Source organism: Phycodurus eques, chromosome 20 (assembly GCF_024500275.1).
Source record: "Phycodurus eques isolate BA_2022a chromosome 20, UOR_Pequ_1.1, whole genome shotgun sequence".
NCBI classification, from domain to species: domain Eukaryota; kingdom Metazoa; phylum Chordata; class Actinopteri; order Syngnathiformes; family Syngnathidae; genus Phycodurus; species Phycodurus eques.
In genome coordinates this window covers 6,452,501-6,480,005 of record NC_084544.1, presented here as the reverse complement: position 1 = coordinate 6,480,005, position 27,505 = coordinate 6,452,501, and the positions used below count along the sequence as shown (strand labels likewise).

Below are 27,505 nucleotides of genomic sequence, written 5' to 3'. Positions count from 1 at the left end.
CCATCTAGCTTGACTTCATGATAGCTCTAGTAGGAAGTAGTACAGAAGAGGAAGTCATAAAACCTTTTAATTAGGCCATACAAAATGTTAAATTTAGGGCGAATTAAATTAAAAAGGACAACAAAATACTAAATATGAGCATTTTAGGCCGAAGTTGAGTACGATACCTACTGTACTGTGACACGAAAGACATTGCGCATGCGCATCACCTAAGCGGAAGCAGCATCTGCTCCTGCCGGAAATCGTTTCATTCTTTCTGCTCCCAGGCTGCCGCCATGGTAGGTTTGCCATGATCGAGTTAGCATTTTCACTACGGCGGTTTTTTTTTTTTCTTAAATGTGCTGTCCAGTTGACATAACAGTTGCTATTTGTGACCTCAAATACACTCGTACACGTTTCATAGAATTGTCTGACGTTAACGTGTACGTTTATTCGACAATAATATTTGTCGATAAAATGTCGGCTATCAATCGCAGTACAACGTGGTCCAGACGGTAGACGGGGCCAAAAGCACGCCTGCTAAGCTAACGGGGTTGAACTCAAGAGTGACTGAAACCACCAACATCATATATGACATATGAACATAACATGTTTTTGCAGCAAATTGCATGACTATTGTTATATTTGTGTCACTCACACCGGGTGCTTAGACGCCGTTCGGATGTTTTCGTTAGCCAATGCTAACAACGAGTTGCTTCGAATATTGTTATGACGTGTGGCTGGAAGATGAAGCTTTCGAGCGATACCTTCGCACATATCGATTAAATATATTAATTACATTAAGATTAAGATGGCCAATAAACTTAAGCAATGATCAGACCTACTGCATAATTAACACTTGCTGTTTTGTGGCTGTCACTATTGTATTTCGACAGTATAGCCGTACATTTTTTTTGTCATGCAGTACAAACTTAACATTTACCTGAATTATTTTTAAAACAATATGGACTATTGTAGTATGGTGTGGGTATCTACTAGCAGCCACAAACAGAATTCAAATATTACTGGCAAGACAAATCTGCACTTTGCACACCATTTCTTATAATGAGCTAAAGCGGTAAAGAAAAATTCTTTCAGTTTATGAAATAGTTTGCCTACTGAAATTAATATTTTATATTTTTGTGTTATACTTTGTTGATTCATGTAAAAGTAATGCCCAGTTATGTGCATAACGACACTGTATGTGCATTTACGATCCTATGTGTACTTTGTCAGGTGTTCAAGCGCTTCGTCGAGATCGGCCGCGTCGCCTACATCGCCTTCGGGCCCTACGCCGGCAAGCTGGTTGCCATTATCGACGTCATCGACCAAAATAGGGTGAGTGTTTTGAGGATGTAAGAATGTGAATTTTATTTTATTTTTTTAAACTGATGACCGTAACATATCAGATTTGTGTTTGTCACATTTGCAGGCCCTTGTTGATGGTCCCTGCACTGGTGTAAAGAGGCAAGCCATGCCCTTCAAGTGCATGCAGCTCACAGACTACGTCATCAAAGTGCCTCACAGGTGAGAGCGAGCGTGGCCCAGTATACGGTGGTACTTTGACTTACACTGTCAAATTTTTTCTGTGACCAAGATAGTAACTCAATTTAGTCATATGGCTATCAAGTTCTCGAAATACAAATTGAAATTCCATCCCCCAAAAATAAATGTTTAAACAAAATTAAATAACACTGTGTTTTGAAATATAAATATGAAGATATGGAAAAGAAGAATGTAAAAAAAATAATACAATTGTTTTATAGAGTGTGATTAAGCCGAAAGTCTCCCACACTATAGACAGTACAACTAGGAGCTGATTCCAAACCAGGATGAATTGGAAGGAGTAGATTCAGGATGGGCATCTTTCCATAAAAAAAAAATAAATGCATCAAAACTTCATTCAAAAACAGCGACCCCAAATAGAGAAAAGATGGGGGCGAGCATTATGATTACAGTCTCGTATTACGTTGTTGAAAATAACTCAAAATTGTCACTGTTGACTGGATTCCCCTTTCTAACACAATATTCTTTACCTGTATAAAACTGAATTGGTATTACACGTGGCTTTATTATAATCTTTGTCCTTAGTGTCATACAGTTCAAAATTAAGCAAACTCGAAATGAGGGACTTAACACCGCTGTGTCAATGTGCTGGATCACAGTGCTCGTCAGAAGTTTGTGAGGAGAGCCTGGGAGAAGGCAGGGGTCAACGACAAGTGGGTACAGAGCAGCTGGGCCAAGAAGATCGAGGCCAGAGCGAAGGTAAAATTGTTTGTTCATTAATACTATTGCTCTTCAAAGGAATATCGATTTTTGAAATTGCAACACACACACACACACTCCTTCAGTCTGACATGACCATGCTTTAAGAACCTAAGTCTTCTCAAACCTGTTTAGCTCGAAGGACAAAACAAATTGTGACAGCTAGAATTTGCCCTTTGCCATCATATGATTTTTTATTTTATTTTATTTTTTTAAATCCCCAGCGCCTGGGTTTAAGGTGTGGACTGCATATAATGTTTATCAAATTTCTTTGCAGAGGGCCAAAATGTCCGACTTTGACCGCTATAAGGTGATGAAAGCCAAGAGGATGGTAAGTGATCCAGAATGAATGTCTACTTTTTGTTCAGCCTTGTTTTTAGAAATTTTTGAGGAAGAAAAAAAAAATCTTCAAATCTATCAAGCATGCAGGATAATGTGTTATGGGATGACGAAACCAAGGTTGAACTTTTTGGCCATAACACCAAAAGAACACCATTCGTACAGTTAAGCATGTTAATGGCAGTATCATGCTTCGCAGCTGTTGTTCTTCAGCTGGAATTTGAACCTTAGTCAAGGTGGAAAGAATTCTGAACAGTTCCATATACCATTCAGTATTCGTACAAAATCTTTAGGCTTCTGCTCGGAAAAATGTCAGGGAAAGTCTACTAGACCAGCTGAACTTTATTTTGTGTTAATCAGAGGCACTTGAAATTTCTATTGTTGTGATGACTCGCATTTAACATGAGTTTGAATGTGTTCTGTTAATTCTGAACACAGTCACATTCCCAGTTAGAAGAGGGTGTTCAAACTTGTGCAATCAAAATACTTTCCTTTTTAAATTGAGTTTACAGATTATAGGTCACGGTAAAGGTTTTGGAATGATTTATCTTAGCCTTATTTAAATTTTACAAAAAACCTGGCATTTGAACACGGTTGTGTAAACTATCCAATGTATATTGTAACACATGGATTGTAAAATGTGTTTGTTCATGTTGTCTCCTAGGCTCCTCATAGATGAGTCCTGATTTTAAACCAAATAGGTATACATTAGTGGTGTACACTAGATATTCACGTATGCGGGATGCCATTTCAAATGAGTTAACCATGACACCCACTGGCCAGACACTTCTGGTCCCTGATCAAATATGGTCCTTGTGATATCTCAGTCCTGCTCTTTCTCAAAAAAATTTGCATCTAATGTAGGGCTTTCATGGTCAAACCTTTTTAGCATTGATTATCCTATAAATATAAGTACTCGAGTAATCGCCCCCAGCCTTTACTAAATGGTTGGCATTCACAATTAGCGCGCTAGCATTATACATCTGTTAGTGTCTTAAAAATCACTTACAGATGCTCCTCTGTCTTTTTTGGCAAACACTGCTTCCGTCTGCAATAAATGTCCATGTAAAACATTGGTCTGAGCGAAACGTTTTTTTTTTTTTGTTCGTTTATTTGTTTGGGTCCCGGCTGAGCTTTGAGGAAGAAGTTCTGCGTCAACCTATTTTTTAAGTCAACTCAGCCGAGTTATTCAATTATTATTATTTTTTGTATTCATTTATTTTTTTCCATCACCAGCCCTAATCTGTCTTGTTGAGGAAGAGCAAGACACCTAGTCAGCAGAGGTTGCTTTTTCAGGCTTCTGATCTATGATACAGCCAACAAATGTCTCCATGTGAATCAAGTTTTTTTGAAGCCATTATGTATAGTATATATATATGTGGCATATATATATATATATATGCCACACTTGTTTGTGTCATGCTTTGAACGACTCTAGTGACGCTCTTTACACACAGAACTATTGGCTAAAATTGTTTGCTATTTTTACTACAACTGAAATTTTGTTGTTTGACTCAACAACGGGACTTAATACATTTGTAATTCTCAACTTTGTTTCGTGCAGAGGAACAAGATCATCAAGCATGAAGTGAAGAAGCTTGAGAAAGCGGCAGTGAAGAAGGTCCAGAAAAAGGCAGTGAAGAAGTGAAAATGTTTTTTTGTTTTTTTTTTCAAAATAAACATTCTGATTGGTTCTACGTCTTTTTGTCTGAATCTTTCAATGTTATGGTTTCACTGGAATCCTTGATAGGGTTGGAAGAAACTAACCAATTGAGTGTTTAGTCAGTCATTGCTGTTTTCACAGTTTAACAACTCAAGCGGCTTGAATGCTTTGAACGGAGCATTTGACATGACATGCGTAAGCACACAAGTTAATGGGAGTGCTCAGTAGACTATAACGTATTGTGAACTTACGGGTGTGCTCAGGCAAGCAATAAAAGTATTTGGAGCAATTATGTGGCATCTTGATTCCAAGGAACTATGAAGTTAATTGAGGCGCCGCATGTAGAGTCAAATGTCTTATCTAAATTTTAGACAAAAGGAGTGCTTTGCCACCATCTTACGGCAAGGAGCAATGTTGAAATGAGTTTAATTTCAACAAAAGTAGTTCTTTGTTAGCCTCTACAAGCAAGTATAAACCTTTCTAGGGGCATCGATTACGGGCAGATTTTTGCTATTTTACAGCGGGGTTTGGTCATAGTGAAGGAGCACTGTAACTTTAGGGTAAGCTCTGTTTTGCAAGTCCCAGTGATTTGGCTGTGACTGTAGAGTGCGCTATTCTCATTGAGTCACAGTGAGGCAAATTAAAAGCAATATGAATATATGCAAATGCTATACATGGCCGCGAGTGTTATGGAAATTCTATTGTGTGTTAGTTATAGGTCTTTGTATTTTATGCGGTGCTGGTGTATGGTATAGTTACAGTACATTATGTTTTTGAAATAATTGCTGGATTTGAGCAGGAGGGGCATTACGCAACAAAGTGGGAAACTCCTCTTTGCCAGTGGAGGGCAGTGTGCCCGTTGTGGTTGCTTGGTTTTCGTTTACGTTCCCCTTGCAAAAGTCAGGAAGCTGAGGATTTAACAAAAGATATTCAAGACAAACATTACTTTTATCTGGTTTAAACGGGAGGTTGCTCACACTTAACAAAGCTATTCCAGTTACCCTGTATGCAAATCGGTTATTAAATGTCGCGTTCTCTGCAGTCCAAATTAGTGGACTGGCCATAATCCCGCTGAGTGATAGCTCACCGGCCAAACAGGTCCTTCTTGAACCCGCACAAGAGTATCTCGCCATTACATAACCGGCTTGAACATTGTCCATGTGCTCGGCTAATTGAAACACCACCGCGCTACAAATAGCACATTCACAAATAGAGTACAGTGTCAGGCAAACACTGAGTCTCTTTTTACGTATTTTTACGTATTATCACCCATTGTGCTTTTTAAATAATACATTTCCACGAAATCCACGCTCTTTGTTCTACAAAATTGTGAGCGTGTTTTTAAAATTTTTTTTTTTTTATTGATTATTATTATTTTATTGATTTATCGTTATCACGAGTAAATATAGTTGATTAACGTGCTTGTGACGTCAGAACTGGAAGTCGCCGATGCGCAGTGACAAGCAAACTCACGTCGTCCAACCGGAACTAGTACTTTTTTTTTTTTTTAAATAAAACGTTTATTGTTGACATTTGAATAACCATACCTAATATAAATAACTAGTTCATTTGGTATTTGGGGGTTACATTAGTTAATAGTATCGCATGGAAATGTTTTAAACGTATATACGTTTTTTTTTTTCTTTCTTTAGTATGTTTTCGCTTTTAGGGTTCCATATTGAACGTCATACGGACCACTCGGGCTGGGATAATCAATCACTTACGCTTCGAAATAAAATATTTAAAAAAAAATTCAACGGTAGGGTCGATTGGCCGACGAGTCGTTAATCATAGAAGAAGCTTATGTTTTGATAACTACAACCTCGCTCGCTTCCTGTGTTAGCGCTAACCACATCCGCCGCTTGACGAAATCGAACGAGAGGACGAGAGAGAGAGCGAGAGAGACACACATTCAATTGTTTTTCGGAGACTGTTTGGTAGTTCAACCCGGCGTGGCTCGAGATTAATCGTTTCCTAGCATCATCCTAAAGTTTGCGGTTCGAGGCGTCGTCGAAAGCCGCAGTTCCAGCGGTCGGTCGGAGCCCCGTGAGGCCTTGCTGTCTGGTTAAAGGGAGCCCGAAGAGGACTCGTAGTGACTGGCTGGCTGCTCGCTTCTCTCCGTGGTAAGTGGTGCATGCAAGGCGAAAAACTGCTTCCATTGGGCCCGGGTGGTCACTTGTGGCAAGTTGGCCAGGTTCGGATGGATCCCACTGCAGGATTTTCCCCCAGCGTCGACTAGATGTTTTTTTTTTTGTGAGTGTGTGTTTTTTCGTTGTTGTTGTCGACCCGCACTAGCTTCCATTAGATGGAAGCTGGATGGACACATATGGACAGACAACATAGCTGTGAAAATATAACAATGATTTGTTGACCCTCTTGCTATTGTTGGACACATTGGAGAAAGCCATTTTATTATGAATTGCGTTTTTAAAATCTGATATGGCTACGGCCTTAAAAAAAAAAAAAAAAAAAAAACTAAAATTAGTCACCGTTAACATGAACTAAGGCAGCAATGTATAGGGGATTAAAAAGGCAAGCATCCATTCATTTTCAGTAGAAAATAGAAAATAGCAAATCGGGATGGGTAATATCGAAGTACTCCAAGATAAAAGTAAACTTTTCTTTGTTAACCAGGCAATAGTAGAGTATGATGAAACATTTGTAAATTTTAGAATACATGAATGCAGCACAGTGAAATAGCGGTTACAACATCTGCATCAAAGGTTCGAATCTCAACTCTGGCTTTTCATACCATTCATTCATCTTCTGTATCGCTTATCCTCATTAGGGTCATGCGTGTAGCAGAGCCTATCCCAGCTGACTTTAAGCGAATACACCATGGACTGGCCACTAGCCAATCGCAGGGAACATTTTAATAAAAAATCACACTCCGATTTACACCTAAGGACAATTGAGTCTTCAATTAAACTAACATGCATTTTTTTAGAATCTGAAAACAAACCCAGGGAAGCGTGAGGAGAACATGCAAACTCGAACCTCAGAACTGTGACTATGGTAACCGCTAGTCCACCGTGCACAAGGTTTTCATCAGTGTATGTTGTCATCAACGCATGGCGTCCCACACGGCTGTTTATGCACTGTATACATTTGGTGATTCAGCCAATACATCAAACATTTTCCACTAATTGGGTTGACTGACAAAAAATATATATTGTAAAGTGAATACGCAACCAAATTTGAGATTATTTTACTAATCTAGGTGTGAATAGAAAAAAAAAACATGTACTTAAGTAAAATGAAAACAAGCAAAAGTTGAAATGTTCTCCCAATGTGTGGGTTTTTGCTGGTTACTCTAGCTTCCTCCTACATCGCAAAAACATGCATGTTAGATTCCGTGAAACTAAATTGTCCACAGGCGGGAGATTTTGTTGTCGTTATGTGCCTCGGGATAGGCTGGTGACCAGTCCAGGGTCTATTCCAGCCCGCCTCTCGCCTGAATGAAAGACGGAATAGGCACTAGATCACCAGCGACCCTAAACAAATGTAGAAAATGACTGAATAGGAGTAGGAGTAGTGGTAGTATAAGTAGTATTGTTTATACATTCCCAATTGATTTTAGTTTTTATGGTTATGTTTCTAAGATTGAGATTAGTGTTTGTGTTGCTGCAGTAAGCATATTGAAGTGATGCTTTGCAATAATGGGAATCAAGTGGAGTAGGTTTGCATTAAATATTAATGTGATTCTTGTGTTTGTTGCCACTCCTATAAATTGTATTACCATGGTGGCATTGTGTATTGCCATAATATCGACATAGAATTCACAAAAACTGATCATAAAGTCAATCAATTATGTGAAATATTCAATTTATTTGTTGTTTTTTGTGCCTCGTTGCCAAGGGTTCTAAGTTCTAGTGGCTGGGTGTGTAATTAAGACAACAATCTTAAATTGTTGTCCATTTGCCTTCAATCTTCTCATTTTTTGTCATATTGGTTCAATTATGTAAGGTAACGCCATTAAATTAGTCGTTATCTTGTGTCACAGTTTATGATATATTAGCCCCTGTCATTAGTCCTTGACACGGTTTCTGTTGTGTGTGCAATTGTACACACCCCTTGCAAAAGCAACACGCTTTGCTCCTTATGCAACAGATGCCTGATGTGAATTTCAAGATGTAACATCAGCTAGTGAATGAATGTAAGCGCTCACACACTTACGCCTTATTAGGTAACCTGAGCATCAAGGAGAGATTAAGCCAACACATGCTTACACCGACCACATGTAACATGCCATGTACGTCTCTTCACTTCAAGCAGGACACAACATTAGGTACACCCAAGGACATTCAAGATGAGCGATGCATAAGTTTTGCAAACCATTTTTTTCCCTCATGAAATAATGCAATTAAAGTGATACCTTAACTTGAGAGTTTAATTTGTACCATGACCAAGCTCGTAACTCGATTTACTTGTATAGTAATGAAATTTTCCCCATTGAAATGAACTGAAATGCCGCGAATTGCTGAATTCCTGCTAAGAAACAGACGACATGAGCAGAATCAGTATCACATTGTTTGATATAGGGCCTGTTGCAAAAGCAATGATTTAGCCACATTTTAGAGTCTTTTGCCCCGAGGTATGTGCAAATATTTTGCAGAGGTCACCTTGCCTCAGCAGTACAACTCTACACGAGAATTGCCTGAGAGAGTTGGAGGGGGTGCAGCGTTACTCTCCAACAACAGTGTGTTAAATTGTTGAACATTTAAAATTAGGCTTTACACGATCAGGATTTTTGGGGCCGATCGGCGAGTTTAAAAAAACGATAACCGATCACTGATCCGATCACAAGATTGAGGAATGTGTCTATTTAAATGACCTGTTCATTTATTGTATATGCTTGTGTAATTAATTGCTTAAAAAATTATATTTACAATAAATAATGTATCTTTGTTCCTCTATTTATGCCAGTGAGGCATAGTGACAGACAGAACAAATGAATGGTCTTCTATTAGATGGCAGGAAGTAAATACAGTAATTAATGTATGCACTTTTTGTGACATTTTTGTTTGTTGGTGTGCCGTGAGATTTTTCAATTTTAAGATATGTTCTTTGGCTCCTTAAAGGTTGGAAATCACTGCTCTAGTCAGATCATGTATTCTAATCAGTCAGGTCAAACCAACATTACAACATGACATAAATAATGGGTGCTAACTTACTGTAATTAAATTACTTCACCCTCACCGAAACTTTAGAGCATGATTCGACAGAACGGCGGCATGTTTATGTACAACTGTTCGTGCTTCCACTAGCTTGCTAGGCTACATAACGTTTTGTTGCCGTATCGTATTAATGTTTAAATGTTTTGCGTTATGAGTGGCCACAGAACTAATTAAACTTGTATCTCAAGGCACCGTTGTATTTCTGTTATTACAGTGTAATTTCATGTTAATGCTCGGAAGAAAAACTTGCAGGGAAAAAAACACTCTTTCAAAGCTTGTTTGGTGTCAGGCGACATTAAGTAAATCCACAAAAGCAAAACTTGCAAACGAAATGTTTTGTTTGTGAAAAGAATTGAGGTTTTCCTTTAAGGCCATATCATCCAGTGTTAATTTAATCATACAGAGAGATGTTTATAATATTTTGTTGCCCAGCCTGCTGCAGGTAGGTGGTATTTCTTGCCATGCTTTATGTTTATGTTCTGTAAAAAGGTGTGCTCCCTGGCAACAGCTCCTTTTGTCCTATTGTTTCTATGAATTTAGGTGAGTGGTGGCACACCTAGGTGTGGATCACCTTGCAGGAATGTTCTGGGCCTGTACTTGGCGTGCCTGTCGTCTGCTCAGTGTTGGCTCGGCATGCATGTCGACTTTGTGGAAGTCAGGAATGACAGGCCCCTCCTCCTGCCTGTGGGCGTTGTTACGCTATCAGGGAGATGAAGGTGCAAGTATGCCTGGAACGGCATGTCTCACACACGGGGAGTGTGGCGCCTGTTGGCATGATTCAGGTCACTGGAATAAACGTCAGTTAACGGTCCTGTTGAGTTGAGCTCATTATTCTAATTTTATTTTTCTGTTGAACAGCTTTTATGGTACGGTACCTAGACACTGACAGTGTCATAAACAATTGGATGACGCCCGCTTTTCTCGATTTACATTTTATCGAATGGTACAATATATTAAGGCTATAAGGCTTCTAATTTGGGACTCAATTGAAAGTATTTTTGTGAAAAATCTGACTCTATATAATCAATGCTTGTATTTGATTGGCAGTGCCACGTAGGACACAATTCATTCCATGTAACTCGGTTATTTCCAAGTTGTTTCAATTTCGCAACAATTTAGTGAATTATAGTGAATCTCTGCGTATTCCTGGTTCGGTATTCTCAAGTTCTACATTTCGCTTTACTCACTGAAACACTCAGCTTTTTGCTGTTTTTATCCTCAGGCCAAAGCCGTATCTAATATAGAAAAATTGCTTTGGCACCACGTTGGGGGATTCATAGGCAATTACAAACATTTTTGGGTGGGCGTTAATTATTATTTTTTCACTATACCTAGTGGGGTTTCACTGTAATTTGTTGCAGGCTCAAACTATTGCTTTCATGAAACCTTTATTCACTGTACAAGCTTTATTTTAAATGACATGCTTAATTGTCATCCAAGTGCAAAGGAAAATTAACCACTATAAAAATCAAACTAAGTGTCATTTCATAGTTCACTAAAATGATCTCAAATTTTAAAGAGATTACTATAAACTCATCAAGTCTAATGTTAAAACTTAAGTTTAATTTTAGCATAATGTTTTACTTTTTCTTTACCTATCAGGGCGAAGAATGCAATTGACTCGCCTTGAAAAGCCATTTTGTGTTTTAGAATATGCTGGGACGCAGTCAAAGTTGTGTGTGCGGCATTCGTTTTCAAAGAATTTCAATAAAAATATACCAACAACTGCAAAGCAGAAAAGGACATGACATGAAGAATTCATAGATGTAAGGCAAAAAGGAAAATGTGTTTGTGAAATTAGTTATAAAATCTCTATAATTTTCAATGTTTGGAATTTTTAGAAACACATCTGATTTTTAAACCTGAGGACTATTTAATGTTGTTTCCCTGGCAGGACATTTAGGCAATCAGATAATCATATTTCAAATTAAGTCAAATCGGAGAGGGAGCAGCAAGGCATTTGCAGGATGTATTTAGTATTGCCATAATTACTCCGTATGTCTGTCAATATGTACTGTTAGTGTTGGTAATATACGTTTGTAATTGATATTTAATTTATTGTGATGGCCATATTGCACTGAGGGAACTTTCGACGCAAGAAGTAATTCTCCTACCCTACTGTTGTGGCGTCACGTGAAAGCATAACACACTTGTGACTAGCGTTAGCAATATGTGTTGAGTGGAAAATTTGAGTGGCTTGCTTGACATTGTTTAATCTTTTACACAGTGTCTGTTGTACTAAACAAAATCATAATGAAGGCCACACGAGGTCACAGGAAATCAATTTTAATACTTCATGCAACAGCCAATATTATGAACAAGCAACTTGTAACAGCAACAGCCGCTTGGCATCCCCCCCAAAAAAAGGTCCAGTACATTTGTATGTCTTCGGCTTATTCTAAAAATAAAATTAAACGTGGCTGTGGCACGCTTCATAACAACAGGAAGGCTTAGGGTTGCATTAATAAAATGCTACAATACAAAAGTCTAGAATACACTCGAATAAGTTATAATGGTGAAAGGAATACTAATACAGAAGACAAGTCCGAGATGTCGGTTAGCTTTCTTTAAATAGATTTAACTGAGCACGGTAGTCTCGTCGTTAGCGCGTGTGCCTCGTAGTTCTGAGTTTCCGGATTTGAATTTACATGTTTTCCCCCATACTTGGCTCGGTTTTCTCAGGTACTCTGGCTTCCTCCCATATTCCAAAAATATGCATGTTAGGTTCCATGAAGACTTTAAATTGTCCATTGGTGTGAATGTGAGTGTGAATGGTTGTGCCTAGGGACCGGCTGGCAACCAGTGCAGGGTGAATCCTGCTTCTCTCAGCTAAAGTCAGCTGGGATAGGCTCCAGCTCACCTGCGACCCTAATGAGGACAAGCGCTATAGAAAATGAATGACTAGCTTAATATCTTGACCTTTGCTGGATTGGTTGTTGTATGTTTAATATCTGTGATTAATGCATGGTTTTATTTATCCCACAGAGAATGACAAGATGGGACTAAAGTGAAGCTTTTTGCCACCCTGCCTTTGAAGCCACCCCAACAAGTAGCTGGTCTCAGCTCAGCCTCTCCCCTTCACTTATCTTGCCGTGACACACCTCAGCCGACAGTCAAGCTACATAGAAGATGGACGTCTGACAGAGGGACCAGAGGGCGACACAAGACTTTACCCACCTTCCCGCCAGAGGCCATGGCAGCCCTCAAACGGCACCATGACGGGAAGATCGCCGGGCTGTACGACCTGGACAAGACGCTGGGCCGAGGACACTTCGCTGTGGTCAAACTGGCCCGACATGTCTTCACTGGAGAAAAGGTGTGCTGATGTGCTATTTGCTCTTACAGTGAACCCCCGTTTATCGCGGCGGTTATGTTTCAGACACACCCACTGGTGAAAGTCTGCAGTTTGGAGAGAAAATATTTAAAAAAAAATATTACAGTGGAATCTCAGTGTTCATACACTATAGTTTTTGTATGATTTAGTTTTCAGCGTTTTTTTTTTTTTTTTTTTTTAGTGAAATTGTGTCCTAGTTTTTGTACCTACACTTGGTTTTCGTATCAAAAACTTTAATAAAGATAACATTGATATTTAATGTTCATTTATCCATTTCGTTAGTCATTAATTTATTTGACATTGTTTTATGTATGTTAAACTATAGTTATTCTATATAAAATATATTTATTGTTCATATATTTGGGTGTCTCGAACAGACAAATTGGATTTACATTAGTTCTATAGGACATTTTGCTTCAGTTTTTGAACAATTCGTCATTTTAGTCAGACTTTTTGTAATACATTAATCACGAAAACCGAGGTTCCACTGTATTTAGTTTTACTCCTCCCACACGCTTTAAACAAATTTATTAAACCAAGCTTTTTAAAAGTAAGTAGTAGTTAGTAAGCGCCTGTTCCCTCTTGCTAACACAGTTCTCCAAATAAGATTCAAATAGTGCTTGCCTCAAGTTTGTCACTCACAGTTGAAGGTTACTGAAAAATTGACACATAATGCAAAATGGACTTAAACATTGTATATTTAAACACCAACATGTTCAACCAATTAATTAAATTTTTGTCGAACAGAAGTCTGCTATCTTAATCCTAGCATATGATGCGAAAAGCCATAGAAAGGCTAATGGAAATTAGCATAGATGTTACTGTAATTCTAATCTTTCTATCAACTGCTACTTTAACACACATGGAACAGCAACACATATAAACGGAGCATACAGTAAAAAATTAGGCATGTAGTATATTCTATCTGCGCTGTGGGAACAACGACTATTATTAAACGTCAGTGCTGCCCGGCATGTTGTGCCACAACAGGTACTACACTGAGGGTGCGCCACTCACAGTACTGTAAAAACCCATTTAAAAAAAAATGTCTTAAAAATCTCAGTTCTTTTTTTGGGCGTGCTCTTCCTGACTAACTCCCTGACTCTCCAGGTGGCGGTGAAGGTGATCGACAAGACCAAGCTGGACACTGTGGCGCGAGGTCACCTTTTCCAGGAGGTGCGATGCATGAAGCTGGTTCAGCACCCCAATGTGGTGCGCCTGTACGAGGTCATCGACACGGCCACCAAGCTCTACCTCATCCTGGAGCTGGGGGACGGCGGGGACATGTTCGACTGCATCATGAAGCACGAAGGAGGTCTCAGTGAGGAAGTGAGTTGGATTGTGGGTTAAATAGTGGATGTAGTAGTAGTGGAACAGTTGTTAAAGTGAATGGAAGAAAGCAGACATTTGGGTTCATGTGACTATGACAATAAGGTCTGTTTGTTTTGTCTTCCCCCAGCAGTATTACGCAAAAACTACATAACCACTCTCCACAGAACTTTGTGGTGTTGTGGGGTATGAGCCAAAAAAAGAAGTCATTAAACGTGATTGTGAATCTAGGATCCAGATTGTTGTATTATGACTGATGACGCATATCTGCATAGCCTAAAGAGGCCAAGATTTTTCTAGGGAACATATTAAGCATTTTGTCACAATTTAAAACATGTCTGTGACATGTTTTCCTCAAAATATCCAGAGGATCAATAATTAACTTTCTTGTCTTGCTGAAATAAGCCCATTTGAATAACCTTGTCTGCAAGTGAACAACTAAATATTCTGCTACACTACATGCTGACTGAAAAGTAACTCCCTATTTTTAAGTACTTGTAATCTATTTCTGTTTTTTCTTACAAGAAATGAACATGAGAAGAAAGTGTATTGCATGGAGTTTTATTTTTTTTTATTTAAAATTCGATATGGGCGGCAGCCTTAGCCACCAGTTTCTCAAGCCGCCTGGGAACCGCATTAACTGATTTCACAAGGACCTCTCAAGTTCTTCCAAAGTCGTTGATTTTGGTAGAATAGACTTTCTCCTTTAACCAAGCCCACAGAAAAAAGTCGCAGGGTGTTAAGTAAGGACTTCTGGCTGGCCACTCGTACACAAAAAAATTGAGAATACTATTACAACATATGAATAAATTATAAATATTTCAATCACCCTTTTTCCTTTTTTCTACAAACAAGTTAATTAGCAGAAGGCTGTTCTTATCTTGAATTGATGGTAAGTCATTATTTTGCTGACAAACGCCCACGTTCAGCACATTTACACTCTTGTGGCGTCTCATGTCAAAGATTGTATCACAAAAAAATGTTAAAATCAGTTAGAGTCGTGGTCCCCCCCAAAAAAACACCAAATAAATGTTAAAATCAGTTAGAGTCGTGGTCCCCAAGTTTCCATCCAAAAATCAGCGAACAAGTATATTCCTAAGTTGGAATCGTGACTATGCAGGAATTGGCTTTTGCAGAGGTCTGCTCGCTCAGTACCATTCTCTTTGGCACGTGTGAACACATTGCCCCTTCTCTCTGTCTCCCCCTCCAGGTGTCCAAATGTTACTTCGCCCAGATCGTACATGCCATCTCCTACTGCCACCGGCTGCACGTGGTTCACCGGGACCTGAAACCAGAGAACGTTGTGTTCTTCGAGAAGCAGGGCGTCGTCAAGCTCACCGACTTCGGCTTCAGCAACAGGTTTCAGCCGGGGAAGAAGCTCAACACTTCTTGCGGCTCGCTGGCGTACTCTGCTCCCGAGATCCTGCTGGGGGACGAATACGACGCTCCCGCTGTCGGTGAGTTGGAATTAAAAACAGTGAACGTTTGTGTATCATATGGGATCCGTTCTAGACCCACCCACGATAGGTGAAAATCCAAAATATAGGGAGACCATTTAAAAATCATTTTTTATAGTTTTACCACTCCTGCATGCCTTAAACACATTTAAGCTTATTAAAACACACTTTTTAAAAGAATTAGTTCTGGCCCTGCCTGTTCTCACGCTGTCAAGAAATGGGAGTCCAAAATGTTCATCTACACCTCGTAATTTGTCTAACGAAAGTCTGCTAGCTTAATGCTAAGATATAATGTGAGATGCCATAGATGGGCTAAAAGAAGTTGGCATGGATGTTATAAACCTTCAGACAACTGTAGCAGTTTTAACTCACAGTATCGATACATACAAACAGGCATACAACAACATTGTCAGGACTTTAGTCCTCTCCACAATTTGGCACTACACTGAAGGGGAAACTCTAAACTCGGAATAGCCTGTACAGTATAAAGCACTGTAAAAACCCACAACGTAAGAGGTGCTAAAAATGAACAGCAATATAGCTGGGGTTCACTGTAAACATTGTTAGCGACTAATATCACCGGCCATGTGGCACACGCTGTACTGTCCCTCCATAGCGAATGTATTACTTTCACATTCATGCCCACTCTGCTGATATTGCTCACTGATAGCGACACACACACACACACACACACACACACACACACACACACACACACACACACACACCCTCTATTGCTATTAAATAAGAGCTGAGGTGCATGTGCATGTCCCCACACTGGTATCTTTATCAGCAAGCTGATAAGCAGCTCAAGGTTCACATTGCCTGAGCGTGTCCTATGCTAAATAATGACCACATCAGAAGACATTTCAAATGGATAGACACTTGCACAGTATAATGCGTATCCGACAAAGCTGCCTTAACCAAGATAGTAATGCTAATTTTTTATTAGCCACGGGCAGAGCGTAGTTTGTCGTTGAGGGGAACAGTACTGAAGGGGAATCCAGTGGAACCTCTAAAGTTGAACCTAATCTGTTGCAGAATGCTGATTGACTTCAAAGTTGTTCTCATTCTAAAATATTTGTTCCTAATGGAACTGATGTAAAGTGCATTAATTCAATCAAGGCTCTATAATTTGTCTATTATTCATATTCAATTATTTGCATTGCTCATAGGTAGCACAATGTGGTAGTGGTCTTACAGTTCTAAGGTTTGGTTTATCTACATGGATCAGTATCTTCACATCATGAAAAAAAAAATGCATCACTGGAAAATTAAGATGTATTATCAATATTAGCTGTATGTACTGGGTAGGAGCCTGTAATGGCAAACCAAATCCTGTTAAAATGTATTAACATTTTTGAGCTAGTGATGTTCGATACCATTATTGATTTCCTTTCCGATCCGATACTGAGTCAAATTCAAGCTGGTGTCGGCAACTTTATGCAAGGACATCTAAGGTGTCTGGTAAATCTAAAGAGCGGAAAAACCTCCACAAATGGCTCCGTTTACGCTCTGCCATTGTCTACTGCGTGACTGACTTACTGAGCAGTATGCTACTCCGTCTGGCAGCCAGCCGATTTAAAAATAAATAATTTTTTAAAAAAACAAGCGTATCATGTCGACAAGATCTCAATAGTTTAGCAACTTTCCAGTGTGTTCCTGTTAATGATATACTGTACATGACCTCACATGACTAGAGTATCAAAAGTATCGATATTATGATTTGAAAATCAATTTGAGAGCATGAAGATCTGGTGTCGGAGGTGTCACTATTTCAGTATTGATGTGCACATCCCTATTTTGAGCCCTTTATAAAGGTTTATTTTGACCTGTACTGTAGTTGACAGCCATCCAACTACTTGGGCTTTCTTATAAACTCCAAAATTAGACAGCAAGCAATGGCATCAGTGTTGACAACAGAGCAAATTATAATGTAAGAGCAAAAAAAAAAAAAAAAAAGTATTTATATTATGGAGGATTTATGAAGGAAATGTCTTCTTGCTCTGTACACCAGAGCACAAAATGGAGAAAACGGGCAACAGAGAAGCATTTTCTTTTTTTCCTCACTGTGTGGATTAGCGACGCTATTTTCTGCTCTCTGCCTCTCATATTTTGTGCCAAGCAGATGAGCGTTCTCCAAATCTCCAGAGTAAAATAATGACATCCTGTTGTTGGGCATTATCAGCTGGACATGAGGTCACATGGCCCATTGTGTTTGCTGTCTGTTATTTTAAGCACTTATGCTGCGCCTGTGCATTTTGTCATTAAGTGGGATGCTGTTTTAGCCACGGGGAACAATGACATAATAATTATAACCATCCAAACAAGAACTCTTGTATTCAGGGCTTCAAGGTAACCAGGCTGCAGGGTGCCATGTGGCCACAAGCCTACTTTATAACAGAGATAAGAGGACTGTCCTTGCTTTCAGTTGGCCCTATTTGGAGTTTGTTGCTTCTCTGTTAAGCCAAAAATACAAAAAGATTGAAAATAGAGAGTGATTTGTTTCTGAGAAAAAGCTGCTTATCTATTAAAGGCCACATATTGTGTAAAATTGACTTTTTAATTGCTTGTATACAAATAGTTGAGTGTATGGCATTTCTTTTTTTTTTTGTCAGCATTAAGCTAGGCCAAGTTGTGTTCTATGGTAACATACACAACGTGTAATTTTCTTTGTTCTATGTTTAGTTTAGCAGTCAACTTCAATTAGGAGTGGTATTAAACAGCTTTTGGCTCGCAACTGTAAGCAAAAATGTGACTGCTAACTCGAAAAACATAGCATCTATCTTATGCCAAAACTCATCATCAAGGTTGCTTGAAACATGGTTGTTTTCGTCAGGATTATGTTAAAAATAAATTGTCCCCAAGTTTAACTTTCCTATTAAGAAATAACCTTCAATTTTGTAAATTCTTGATTTATTTCTATTAATTGCAATTAATTCCAATGAATTTCCATGGAAAGTCTCCAAATTTGCATATTTCCAGAATTTGTCTAGTGGTAGCTGGTTGCCTCATCAAAATCCCACAGCTGGTAACAAAAGCCGTACTCGGCGTTGGCTAAGAAGTCGAGGGGAGCGTGGTCAGCAGTGGCTTAACTGAATGAGATGGGACCGCCCTCTGAAAACAGGCTGAGTTCAGCAAGGCTAAAGAAGAGGGTCCAAATGGTACACTAATTCTTGAGCCTTGTCACAGGGCATGTTATCAAGAAACATGGGAAGTGTTTTAAATTGTAAGGACAAAAAATCATTTGTGCCATTAGCTTCTGTGACTAAAAATTGAATGGACATGGATGGTAGCACATCTTTGGGTCGATAAAGAGATCCCAGTTTGACCTCCGTGCAGAGCCTGGATTCATAAGTGGCGTAAAAAGTGCCCTCCTCTTTTCCTTCCTGATGTTATGCAGCGTGTCAGCTCCCTCCCTTTTTTAACATCCTGCGAATGTCGAGTTAAATATAGACTTCTTCTTTCCACCCCAACAAGCACAAGCTGCACAAACAAAAAAAGCATGCCTAATAACCAGTTTATTGGTGCACATGCATAATTCAGGAAATATCTGTACAATTATGTGCATTTGGTATATCAGCACAATTTAACAGCATCCAATACAGCTGTATCAAACATTCAGCTTTTACCGAGATAATAATACTAATTTGTATGTACTGTATTTATCCTTTTTTGGTACATGGTACATGGTCAAAGTATTGTACTTTTGCACTACTGCTGTCTGGCGATGTGTTGTCAGCCATCTGGTTTTGTAAATAAAGTTACTGAGGAAGGAAGTTGAACGCGCCGCTGACCCAAGTAATGAGGGAGACGGTCGCGGTTGCTAGGAGACGTCGGCAGGAGGTAAGATGGCGACAGCGACTGCAGCAGCTTGAGACTCTCCAGAGCACCAAAACACACTTACTGAATAACTACAGAGATGAAATGTATTCCCAGAGACTAATTACTACTACTTACGAACTACTTTTTTATTTTATTTTTATTTTTTTATTTTTACAAGATACGTTTTATGTATTTATTTAACTCCAATAGAATACATGAATGTCCAATTGTTTAATCCCCCCCCAAAAAACTGAAGATATTTATATTTTATATAGATATTAGATATTTTATATTTAGATATTTTTATTTTGTAATTTTTTTTCCCCTCGTTTTATAAGATACATGCATTGTGTATTTATTAAATGTATTAAATTATTAATGTAGTAAAAATGCTGTCCAGTGAAAAGCATTTCCAGTATATCCAAAGTGTGAGATTTTTTTAAATCATTTTTGTTTTTATATAATGCAATATTTTTTGAAAGCAAACAAGCATGCCACAATAAAAGCCAATATTTTCAAAAGATTTATTTTAAATCTGAAGAAAATTAACATCTTTTTGTATTACAATTATTTTTTATTAATATACCATGAATTGATTACAGTGATTGCTTTTTTTTATTTTATTTTTTTTTAAATCCAAAAACGATATTAATTTTTGTTGTTTTAGATAAGGTAGTCTTAAACTCAAAGCAGGCTGGATCCTAACTTTTTCAGTACGAGTCTGTTGAATCCTTCCTCAGTCGACAAATAAACTTTGTTGGTTGTCTGCATGGTAGTTTAGGTCTTGGCCAAGCAAGTGCGGCATGAATAAGTCGCAGCAAAAGATGCGCGGCAGCAAAGATGCGTGTAAAACTATATAAAGAAGACCTTAAAATAGCACACCTTTAAGGCAGCGCCAATCAATATTTTATACTAACTAAAGAAATGACTTCAAGCTGCTGAGAATTTTCCTCCAACTCAGCAGCTTTTAGCTCGTTGTGCAAGAACCAGATATTGTTGGAATAGCGTTAAAAACATACAACCTGGGAATAACAAATAAAACTGGAATAGCAGACAGTAGAGTGCAGACCAAGTGTAACACATCTTTATCCATATACTCACCAAAATGCATGGGACTCTTCCTTGCCCCAAGAGTCATAGAAATGAAATTGTTTTTGTGTAATCATGTAAATGCACAACCTACTTGATCTAGTCCAGTGATTCTCAAAGTGTGGTACGAGTACCATGAGTGATACGGCAGGCTCCCTTTAGTGGTCAGCGTCTACACTGCCTAAGTCCAGTTCAGTTATATTTAACTTTTGAGTATATGAAAAATTTTTTTGATGACAGTCTCTCTATATTGCGGCTTTTCACCTTTTGTGGTCAGCCTGGAACGATTCCGCGCAATGAACAGGTTTCATTGTATAAGAACACAGTCTCTGTTGTCACCATATTGTTGGTTCCTGTCACTTTTTATATTGCACTGCAAGTGTCTTTCCAAATCACAGACAACATGTCACGACAGGAAGTGTGTCAAAAGACCAGTGAGGTGGCGAAAGCCTGGCAGCAAAAAAAAAAAGTCCCGTCCTGTCCCCTTCAAAGTGGCGAAGAGAAGTGTAGCATGAAATTAGCACTTGTACGACGCTGTGCCGAGATGCACACATTAACCCACTTTTCGGGATATTGCACGCAGGCAATGTCAGGGAGGGAGGTAGCGCTCCAGGGGCATGAGCGCCTCGTCCTCTCTCAGACAGATCCGCATGAAGCTAGCTCGTATTTATCACTGCCGCTGTGGTTGAATATGGTTCATGCTTCATTTGAACCGAGGGGGATGCAGTGTTTGTTTTTTGTTTTTTGTTTTTTTATCCAGGTCACTGAGCAGAAAGGGCAGAGAAGCCAGGTTTCAGTCAAACTAGTTTTTTAGATCATTTAAATAGTCGGACACCATGACACAGAGTTATCCACCAGTGAATGCAACAACTACTTTTTAAATCTTGTTAAAGTAGCTGTTGTTTATTGGGTCACTCTGCCCCCATTTGGCCTCACTAACAGTTGACTATAATGGTGAAAAGTGCCATTGAATGGTTGTATTGTTGTGTTTACTTCCATTCAGATTTTTACCTAAATTTTTGCTCAGCACCTACGCTACCCATCCTAAACATTTCAGGAAAATTGATTCTGAGGTGTTTGAGTAATGCTGTTGGTGCAGCTGCAGCTGCTGTCTATTTGGTCGCTGTCCCATTTAGGTCCAATCGCAGAGCGTAAACGTGTGTGACGTGTGGAGCTATTTCAACTATTTACATTTACCTGACACATTAGGTGTACTGTATGTAACAGGAAAAAGTGACAATTAATTATTGTATTGAGATCGCTTATTCACATTTTGGCTGGTTTAGTTTGGCACATGTGCTAGCAATGTTTTATGAAAATCTTTGTGTTCGTTATTTGCATAATCCTGTTAAGGTGGGGGTTTACAGTTAAAACCGCTAGCAAGATTTGAATGTAGCCTCACTTGACTAATCCCCCTGCCCCCACGAGTCTCTGACCAAAGCTGTGCCCCTCACTGACGTGCATTAGCGCAATTCTCAAACATGGCCATTTATAATGGCATCCAATTATGAAAGTGCGTGGTGATAAATAGCCACAGAGACTACGGTCCAGCTTCAACAAACCAAGCAGTACTAGCAATATTATGCTAGCATTAACGCTGTAAAAAAGCCAATCTTAGCCATGAGTGCCATGTTAGTTCACTTTTATTCAGATGAGAAAAAAACAGCAATCAAAGCAGCAATGCCACCGCCCAGGCCATCTAGTAGATTGGGTAGGTGTTTTTGTGTAATTCTGCAAACGATACCATACTTCTCGCCCAAACCTTTGTGCCTGAGAGAATTAACAATGGAGGGAGTAAATCCTGCATTCAATGTTCGATCATCTTGGCATGTAGCTGTTTATTACAAGAAGATAAATGTATTGTTCCTGCTATTTCGATACTGTTTTCACACAGTCCAGTGGAAGGGTGCCAAAAAGTCAGACACGGCAGTACTTTTCACAACTTAAGACAAGAGGAAAAACATAGAAACGCCTCCCAAACTGAACCAAATCTACTGTATTACTGCTTGGTGAAAAACTCATGGTTATGTATGCACTGTATTATTGAGACTTAACGCCTCGCTGTCACCTCCCCTGCAGATATCTGGAGTCTGGGTGTGATTCTCTTCATGCTGGTGTGCGGTCAGCCGCCCTTCCAGGAGGCCAACGACAGCGAGACGCTCACCATGATCATGGACTGCAAATACACGGTGCCCCCGCACATCTCCGGCGCTTGCCGAGAGTGAGTCGCTGGCACGCAAGCACATGAGCGCACACACAAGCTCACACATGCTCACACGCAGATGGACGAGCCTGCTCGGCAGGTGCTGCATATTTCATATCCGCTGATGTGTGAAGACGAGCGGAGGCTTCTCCTCCCCCCTGCTTGCGCTCATTTTAAACAGTTTTTTTTTTGTGCACAGTGCAGTTTGAACTGTTCTGGATATATACTCAGTCTTCATTGGATGCAACATAATATATACAGTACTGTGCAAATGTAATTTCCCTTCGGGGATGAAAATTAGTATACTATTGTAGAATGGTGGTTTATACTTTAGCATACTTGCAGCCTCATTAAACACACTAATTCACACACACGTGCATTTATTTGTGGAATTTATGGGAATTGTTTAGCTTTTAACGACTTTAAAAATGCGGGATTGGTTATATTATTAGGGATGTTAAGGCTATACTGTAGTACTGTGTTATTTGAAACAAAAACATTTTATGTTAAATATATGGCAATATATACTTATATATTCTATAGTATTTCTTGGCAGCACGTGGGCGACTGGTTAGAGCATCTGCCTCATAATTCTGAGGACCGGGGTTCAATCAGTATCCTCCCACATCCCAAAAATATGCGTGGTAGGTTAATTGAAGACTCTAAATTGCCCGTAAGTGTGAATGTGAGTGTGAAATGTTGTTTGTTTATATGTACCCTGCGATTGGCTGGCAACCAGTTCAGGGTGTACACCGCCTCCTGCCCGCTGATACCTGGGATAGGCTCCGGCGCTCCCGCGACATTTGTGAACAGAAGCAGCTCAGATAATGGATGGATGGATGGATAGTATTTCTTAATGTATATTCATAGTAATATTATAGAGTCAAAAGTAAAAAATTCATAATAATGCATTAACGTGTCCTGAATCCTAACCAAATAGAGAAAATATGGTCTAATTCTAGTATATTTTGTGTAATTTAATTAATTACATTGGAGTAATTTTTCATGATTTAAATTCTTAATTATTGATTTTCAATTTTTTTTGTCCTTTTGCACAGAAAGATCATACAGTAAAAGGCTAATTGTAACAATCGAATGTAGCACCAGTATATACTGCATATTATATCATTTATACATTTAGTGTGAAAGAAGTACAAATTTAGTAATTTTGTTACTGACCTAACTCCAGTGCTCTGCTTATGGGAAAAAAAAAATATTGCGTTCTTATGTATCTCACATATGTATATATTGTGTTTATGTACAGGATGTGGAGCAAAGACTTTGGTCATAGATCCTGTCAAAACCTCTCAAATGAATAAAATAAATATAGGCTACTTATTAATACTGATGTCCACACTTTCAGTCTTATTGGCCACATGCTCCAGCGTGACCCCAAAAAGCGAGCGACTCTGGAGGAGATCGAGAACCACGCATGGCTCCAAGGCGTCGACCCTTCGCCGGCCACTAAGCTGTCCACGCCGCTGGTGTCCCACCGTAGCTTGCTGGAAGAAGAGCACAGCTCCATCATCCAACGCATGGTGCTGGGTGGCATCGCGGACCGAGATGCCATAACTGAGTAAGGGCCACAGTTTGCACCTCTGGATGTAGCTTGTGTCATTGTCAAGTGTACACTACTCACAAAATGTTAGGGATATCACATCAGGCTTTTGGGTGAAATTGCAAGACATTTGCAGGTGAACCTGGATTGACTTTTTCAATACTTTTGAATGCACGTGTAACTGTTCGATGTTGCGGTACTTTTTGCACGACTTGCTGTTCTCTAACAAAGGGCTGAAGAGCAACATCCATAGACCTTAGTATTATAGTGTCAGCAGCAGATTGCAACAGAGAGACTGGAAGAAAGAAAGAGGCATTGAATTGGATGTCCTGGAAGAAAAACACCTGTTGTGAATTTTGTCATGCAGCTCTTTGTGAAAGAACGGCAAGTCGTGCAAAAAGTACTGAAGCATTGAACAGTGGGACACCCGCATTCAAAAGTTTAGAGAATGTAAAATGAAGTAAGCAGATGTTATACAGTGTCACAACCAAGCCCTGCCGTGAATAGCGAAAATCCGCGAGTAATTGATGCCCTCTTAAAAGTTTATACTGTAATTGCCTATAGATTCCACAAGATAAAAATGGGGGCAAAGCACTACTTTTGTCAAAATGAAGCACCTGAATTCAATTCAACATAGTTCCTTGACACCAAAATGCCACAAGACAAAGCACTACCTTTGTCTAATTGACGCGCCTCAACCTCGTTCGACATAGTTCCTGGACACCAAGATGACACAAAATCACTGATTGGAGCATAAAAACAGGGAAATGGGTGGGTTTTCCAGGGATTAACAGAGGATAGGTCCACCAAAAAAATGCAAATATGTCAATCTGCGAATATACTAATCTCCTAATCGCAAATATGTGCGGGGAACACTTCAGTGTATTTTAGGGTTATCCTCAAATTTCACCCTAAAGTGGAATGTCACTAACTCTTTGTGAGTAGTGTAAGTGCAATGAAATGTCAAGATAGATTTGCATCCTTGTCACTTGGAAAGTGGTGATTATTGAATGTCTTGCTTGTCAGGGCTCTGGAGTCGAATCAGTACAACCACATCACAGCAACTTACTACCTGCTGGCTGAGAGGATGCTGAGGGAGCGGCAAGAGAAGGAACAGCACAGCCAGACCCGATCGCCCAGCCCCAGCAAGGCGCAGTTCAGGTACAAAAATTGACCTAAAAATAACCTTGACAAAGTGTAAAACAAATGTACTCCTTGCAAAAGAGCACAGCCAAGTCATAAACAGTCCCTACTTCAGTCAAGGCTACCTTTGTGTTGCTGTCTACTCTTAATCTGCAACAGATGAACTTGACAGCATAGGGACAGATGGCTGCCTTTTAAAAAAAAAAAAAAAGAAAAGACACACACCCAACAAATAACACAGTGATCATAACACACAAGAGAATAAGATGTAATAATGTTTAGTCATGAAGCAGTTCTGAGTGATGTGTCGTGAGCTTTTAGCACTGTTCGATAGCAAGGAATAGGCTAACGGAGTTCAGTTTTGTAATGGAACTAGCAAAACACTATACTCTAAAGAACACAAAGGAAAATTCTCAATTATGGCAGGCAGTTAACAACACATAAGAATAAAAAGGTAAAACTATTCAGTTTGAGTCACAAGATGTTTAAGTGAGATTTTAGCACAGTTTTGTGAACAGCGAAAAGGCTAATGCTAAAATACAATGTAGTTTTATAGTAGAGAACTACACGAAGACTATGGGTCCGCCATATTGAATGCGCCAGTTCTGCCTGTAAACATATTGTCCTGCCTGACACTCCAAAGCGGCGGGAGTGCTCTCCGGCACTCCTAGAGTGTGGAGCTCTGAATAACCGAAACAGCACACTTCAACAAGTTTCCGAACGTTCCGGAGTGTAGAGAGCGCGCTTAGAGTGAATTTCTGAGCGTACCCTCTAAAACACAAAAGATACATCTCGATTTATGGCAAGCAGTTAACAACACACGAAGGAATATGTCATATTTAGTTACGAGGGTGTTCATGTAACAAGAAATGACCTTTTAGCACTGTTTTGTCAGTAGCAGAGGCTAACGCAGTTTAATCTTATAATGAGAACCAACACAATGTGGTCATAACTATGAGGTTGTTGAAGTGATGCAATGTTCTATTATTTTGTTAGCAGGGAAGATCGTTAGCAGAGCAAGGCTTCTCTATTCTGAGATGTTGCTTGAGTTTTAAAAAGAACCTGGATATTCCTATGACTTTTAGCCCTTCTCTAACAAAACAACCGTTTTAGGACTGAATGTAGTAATTATAATGTAGAATGGGTCTAATTTGGCTCAGCCTGCTAACACTTGTGCTCTTTCGGCATTCTAAACATTCACAGGCAGTCCTGGCCCACCCGGGTGGATGTCCACCAGGATGTCAGCGATGGATTGGGGGGTCCGGCTATGTCACACCCCGGGGGGCCCCAGTCCCCAGCCCGCAGCGCTGAGAGCCTCCACAAAGGCCCCCGACCCAAAACGGCTCTGCTGGACCTCAGTCAGAGGCAGGACAAACAGCAGTCACCCAGTCAGAACCAGGACAAGGGGCTCCGGCCTCTCTCCAAGCCCCACTCTAACCCCCTCAGACTGGGCTCTCTGACCTCAGGGGGGCCCTGTAAAACCCACAGTTGCAGCCTTTTCAGCGTGGAGGAGGACGAGGAAGAGGAGGGGGAGGACCGATGTTCTCCCTCTACTCCTCCCGCCCAAGTGGTGCTCCGCTCTAAAGCCTCGTCGTCCCTCGCCTCGTCCCGTAATCGGTTGACATCCCGCATGAGCGCTCCGGTTCTCAACCAGATCCACGAGGATGAGAAAGGGGAGGATGAGGAGGAGGAGGGGGAGTTAAAAGGGCTCGGCCTGACCAAACCCAGTCTCAGCCTCAATCTGAACTCTAGAACAGCGTCGCCCCCGTCACCTAAAAGCACGGGCTCGGCGGCGGCGCCCGTCATCACCCTGACGCCCTCCTCGGAGACCAGCGATGAGAACACGGAGAGTCGGCAGCCATCGGACGCGGCGGTCGGCGAGGTCACCGAGGACGGCGAGAAAAGGGCGGCTGCCCAGGACAGCCCCTCTCACTGCGCCAGCCCCGGGTCCAATTCGGGCCAAGGCAAGAACTCTGCCAAAGCTTCTACCGGCCTGGTGGAAAGCCTAAAATTGATGAGCTTATGCTTCAGCTCGCAGTTCCACAACCTGACGGGCGGCGCGGGCGGAGGCACGCCCGGCAATGGTCCGGCCGGCATCGGCGGGGATCCTCAGGAACGCCCCGTGTGGAGGATGTGCGTGGGGG

At 40.1% G+C, this 27,505-nt stretch overlaps 2 protein-coding genes across 2 annotated transcripts in view; both read left to right on the top strand.

The window, feature by feature from the left end:
• The first annotated feature begins 220 nt into the window (after nucleotides 1–220).
• Nucleotides 221–4,276, top strand: rpl14 (ribosomal protein L14). The gene is made up of 6 exons (XM_061664629.1): nucleotides 221–278; nucleotides 1,216–1,317; nucleotides 1,412–1,506; nucleotides 2,145–2,244; nucleotides 2,522–2,575; nucleotides 4,148–4,276. The coding sequence occupies exons 1-6, from the start codon at nucleotides 276–278 to the stop codon at nucleotides 4,229–4,231; spliced, it is 438 nt and encodes a 145-aa protein (XP_061520613.1). The 5' UTR covers nucleotides 221–275; the 3' UTR covers nucleotides 4,232–4,276.
• Nucleotides 4,277–6,111: 1,835 nt separating this feature from the next.
• Nucleotides 6,112–27,505, top strand: part of snrka (SNF related kinase a) — a 23,301-nt gene continuing 1,907 nt past the window's right edge. The window contains exons 1-8 of the mRNA XM_061665365.1: nucleotides 6,112–6,369; nucleotides 12,409–12,739; nucleotides 13,868–14,086; nucleotides 15,297–15,543; nucleotides 22,537–22,678; nucleotides 24,024–24,236; nucleotides 25,245–25,379; nucleotides 26,565–27,505. The exon at nucleotides 26,565–27,505 is cut by the window's right edge and continues 1,907 nt beyond it. Of these exons, the coding sequence (XP_061521349.1) occupies nucleotides 12,617–12,739; nucleotides 13,868–14,086; nucleotides 15,297–15,543; nucleotides 22,537–22,678; nucleotides 24,024–24,236; nucleotides 25,245–25,379; nucleotides 26,565–27,505 (2,020 nt within the window). The 5' untranslated portion in view covers nucleotides 6,112–6,369; nucleotides 12,409–12,616. The remainder of the gene's footprint in view (nucleotides 6,370–12,408; nucleotides 12,740–13,867; nucleotides 14,087–15,296; nucleotides 15,544–22,536; nucleotides 22,679–24,023; nucleotides 24,237–25,244; nucleotides 25,380–26,564) is intronic.

Bases quoted from the DNA above. Each gene is read 5' to 3' on its own strand.
- rpl14 (XM_061664629.1), top strand. The intron at 1,507-2,144 runs GTGAGAGCGAGC...GCTGGATCACAG, and splicing joins GTCATCAAAGTGCCTCACAG to TGCTCGTCAGAAGTTTGTGA. The intron at 2,576-4,147 runs GTAAGTGATCCA...TGTTTCGTGCAG, and splicing joins TGATGAAAGCCAAGAGGATG to AGGAACAAGATCATCAAGCA.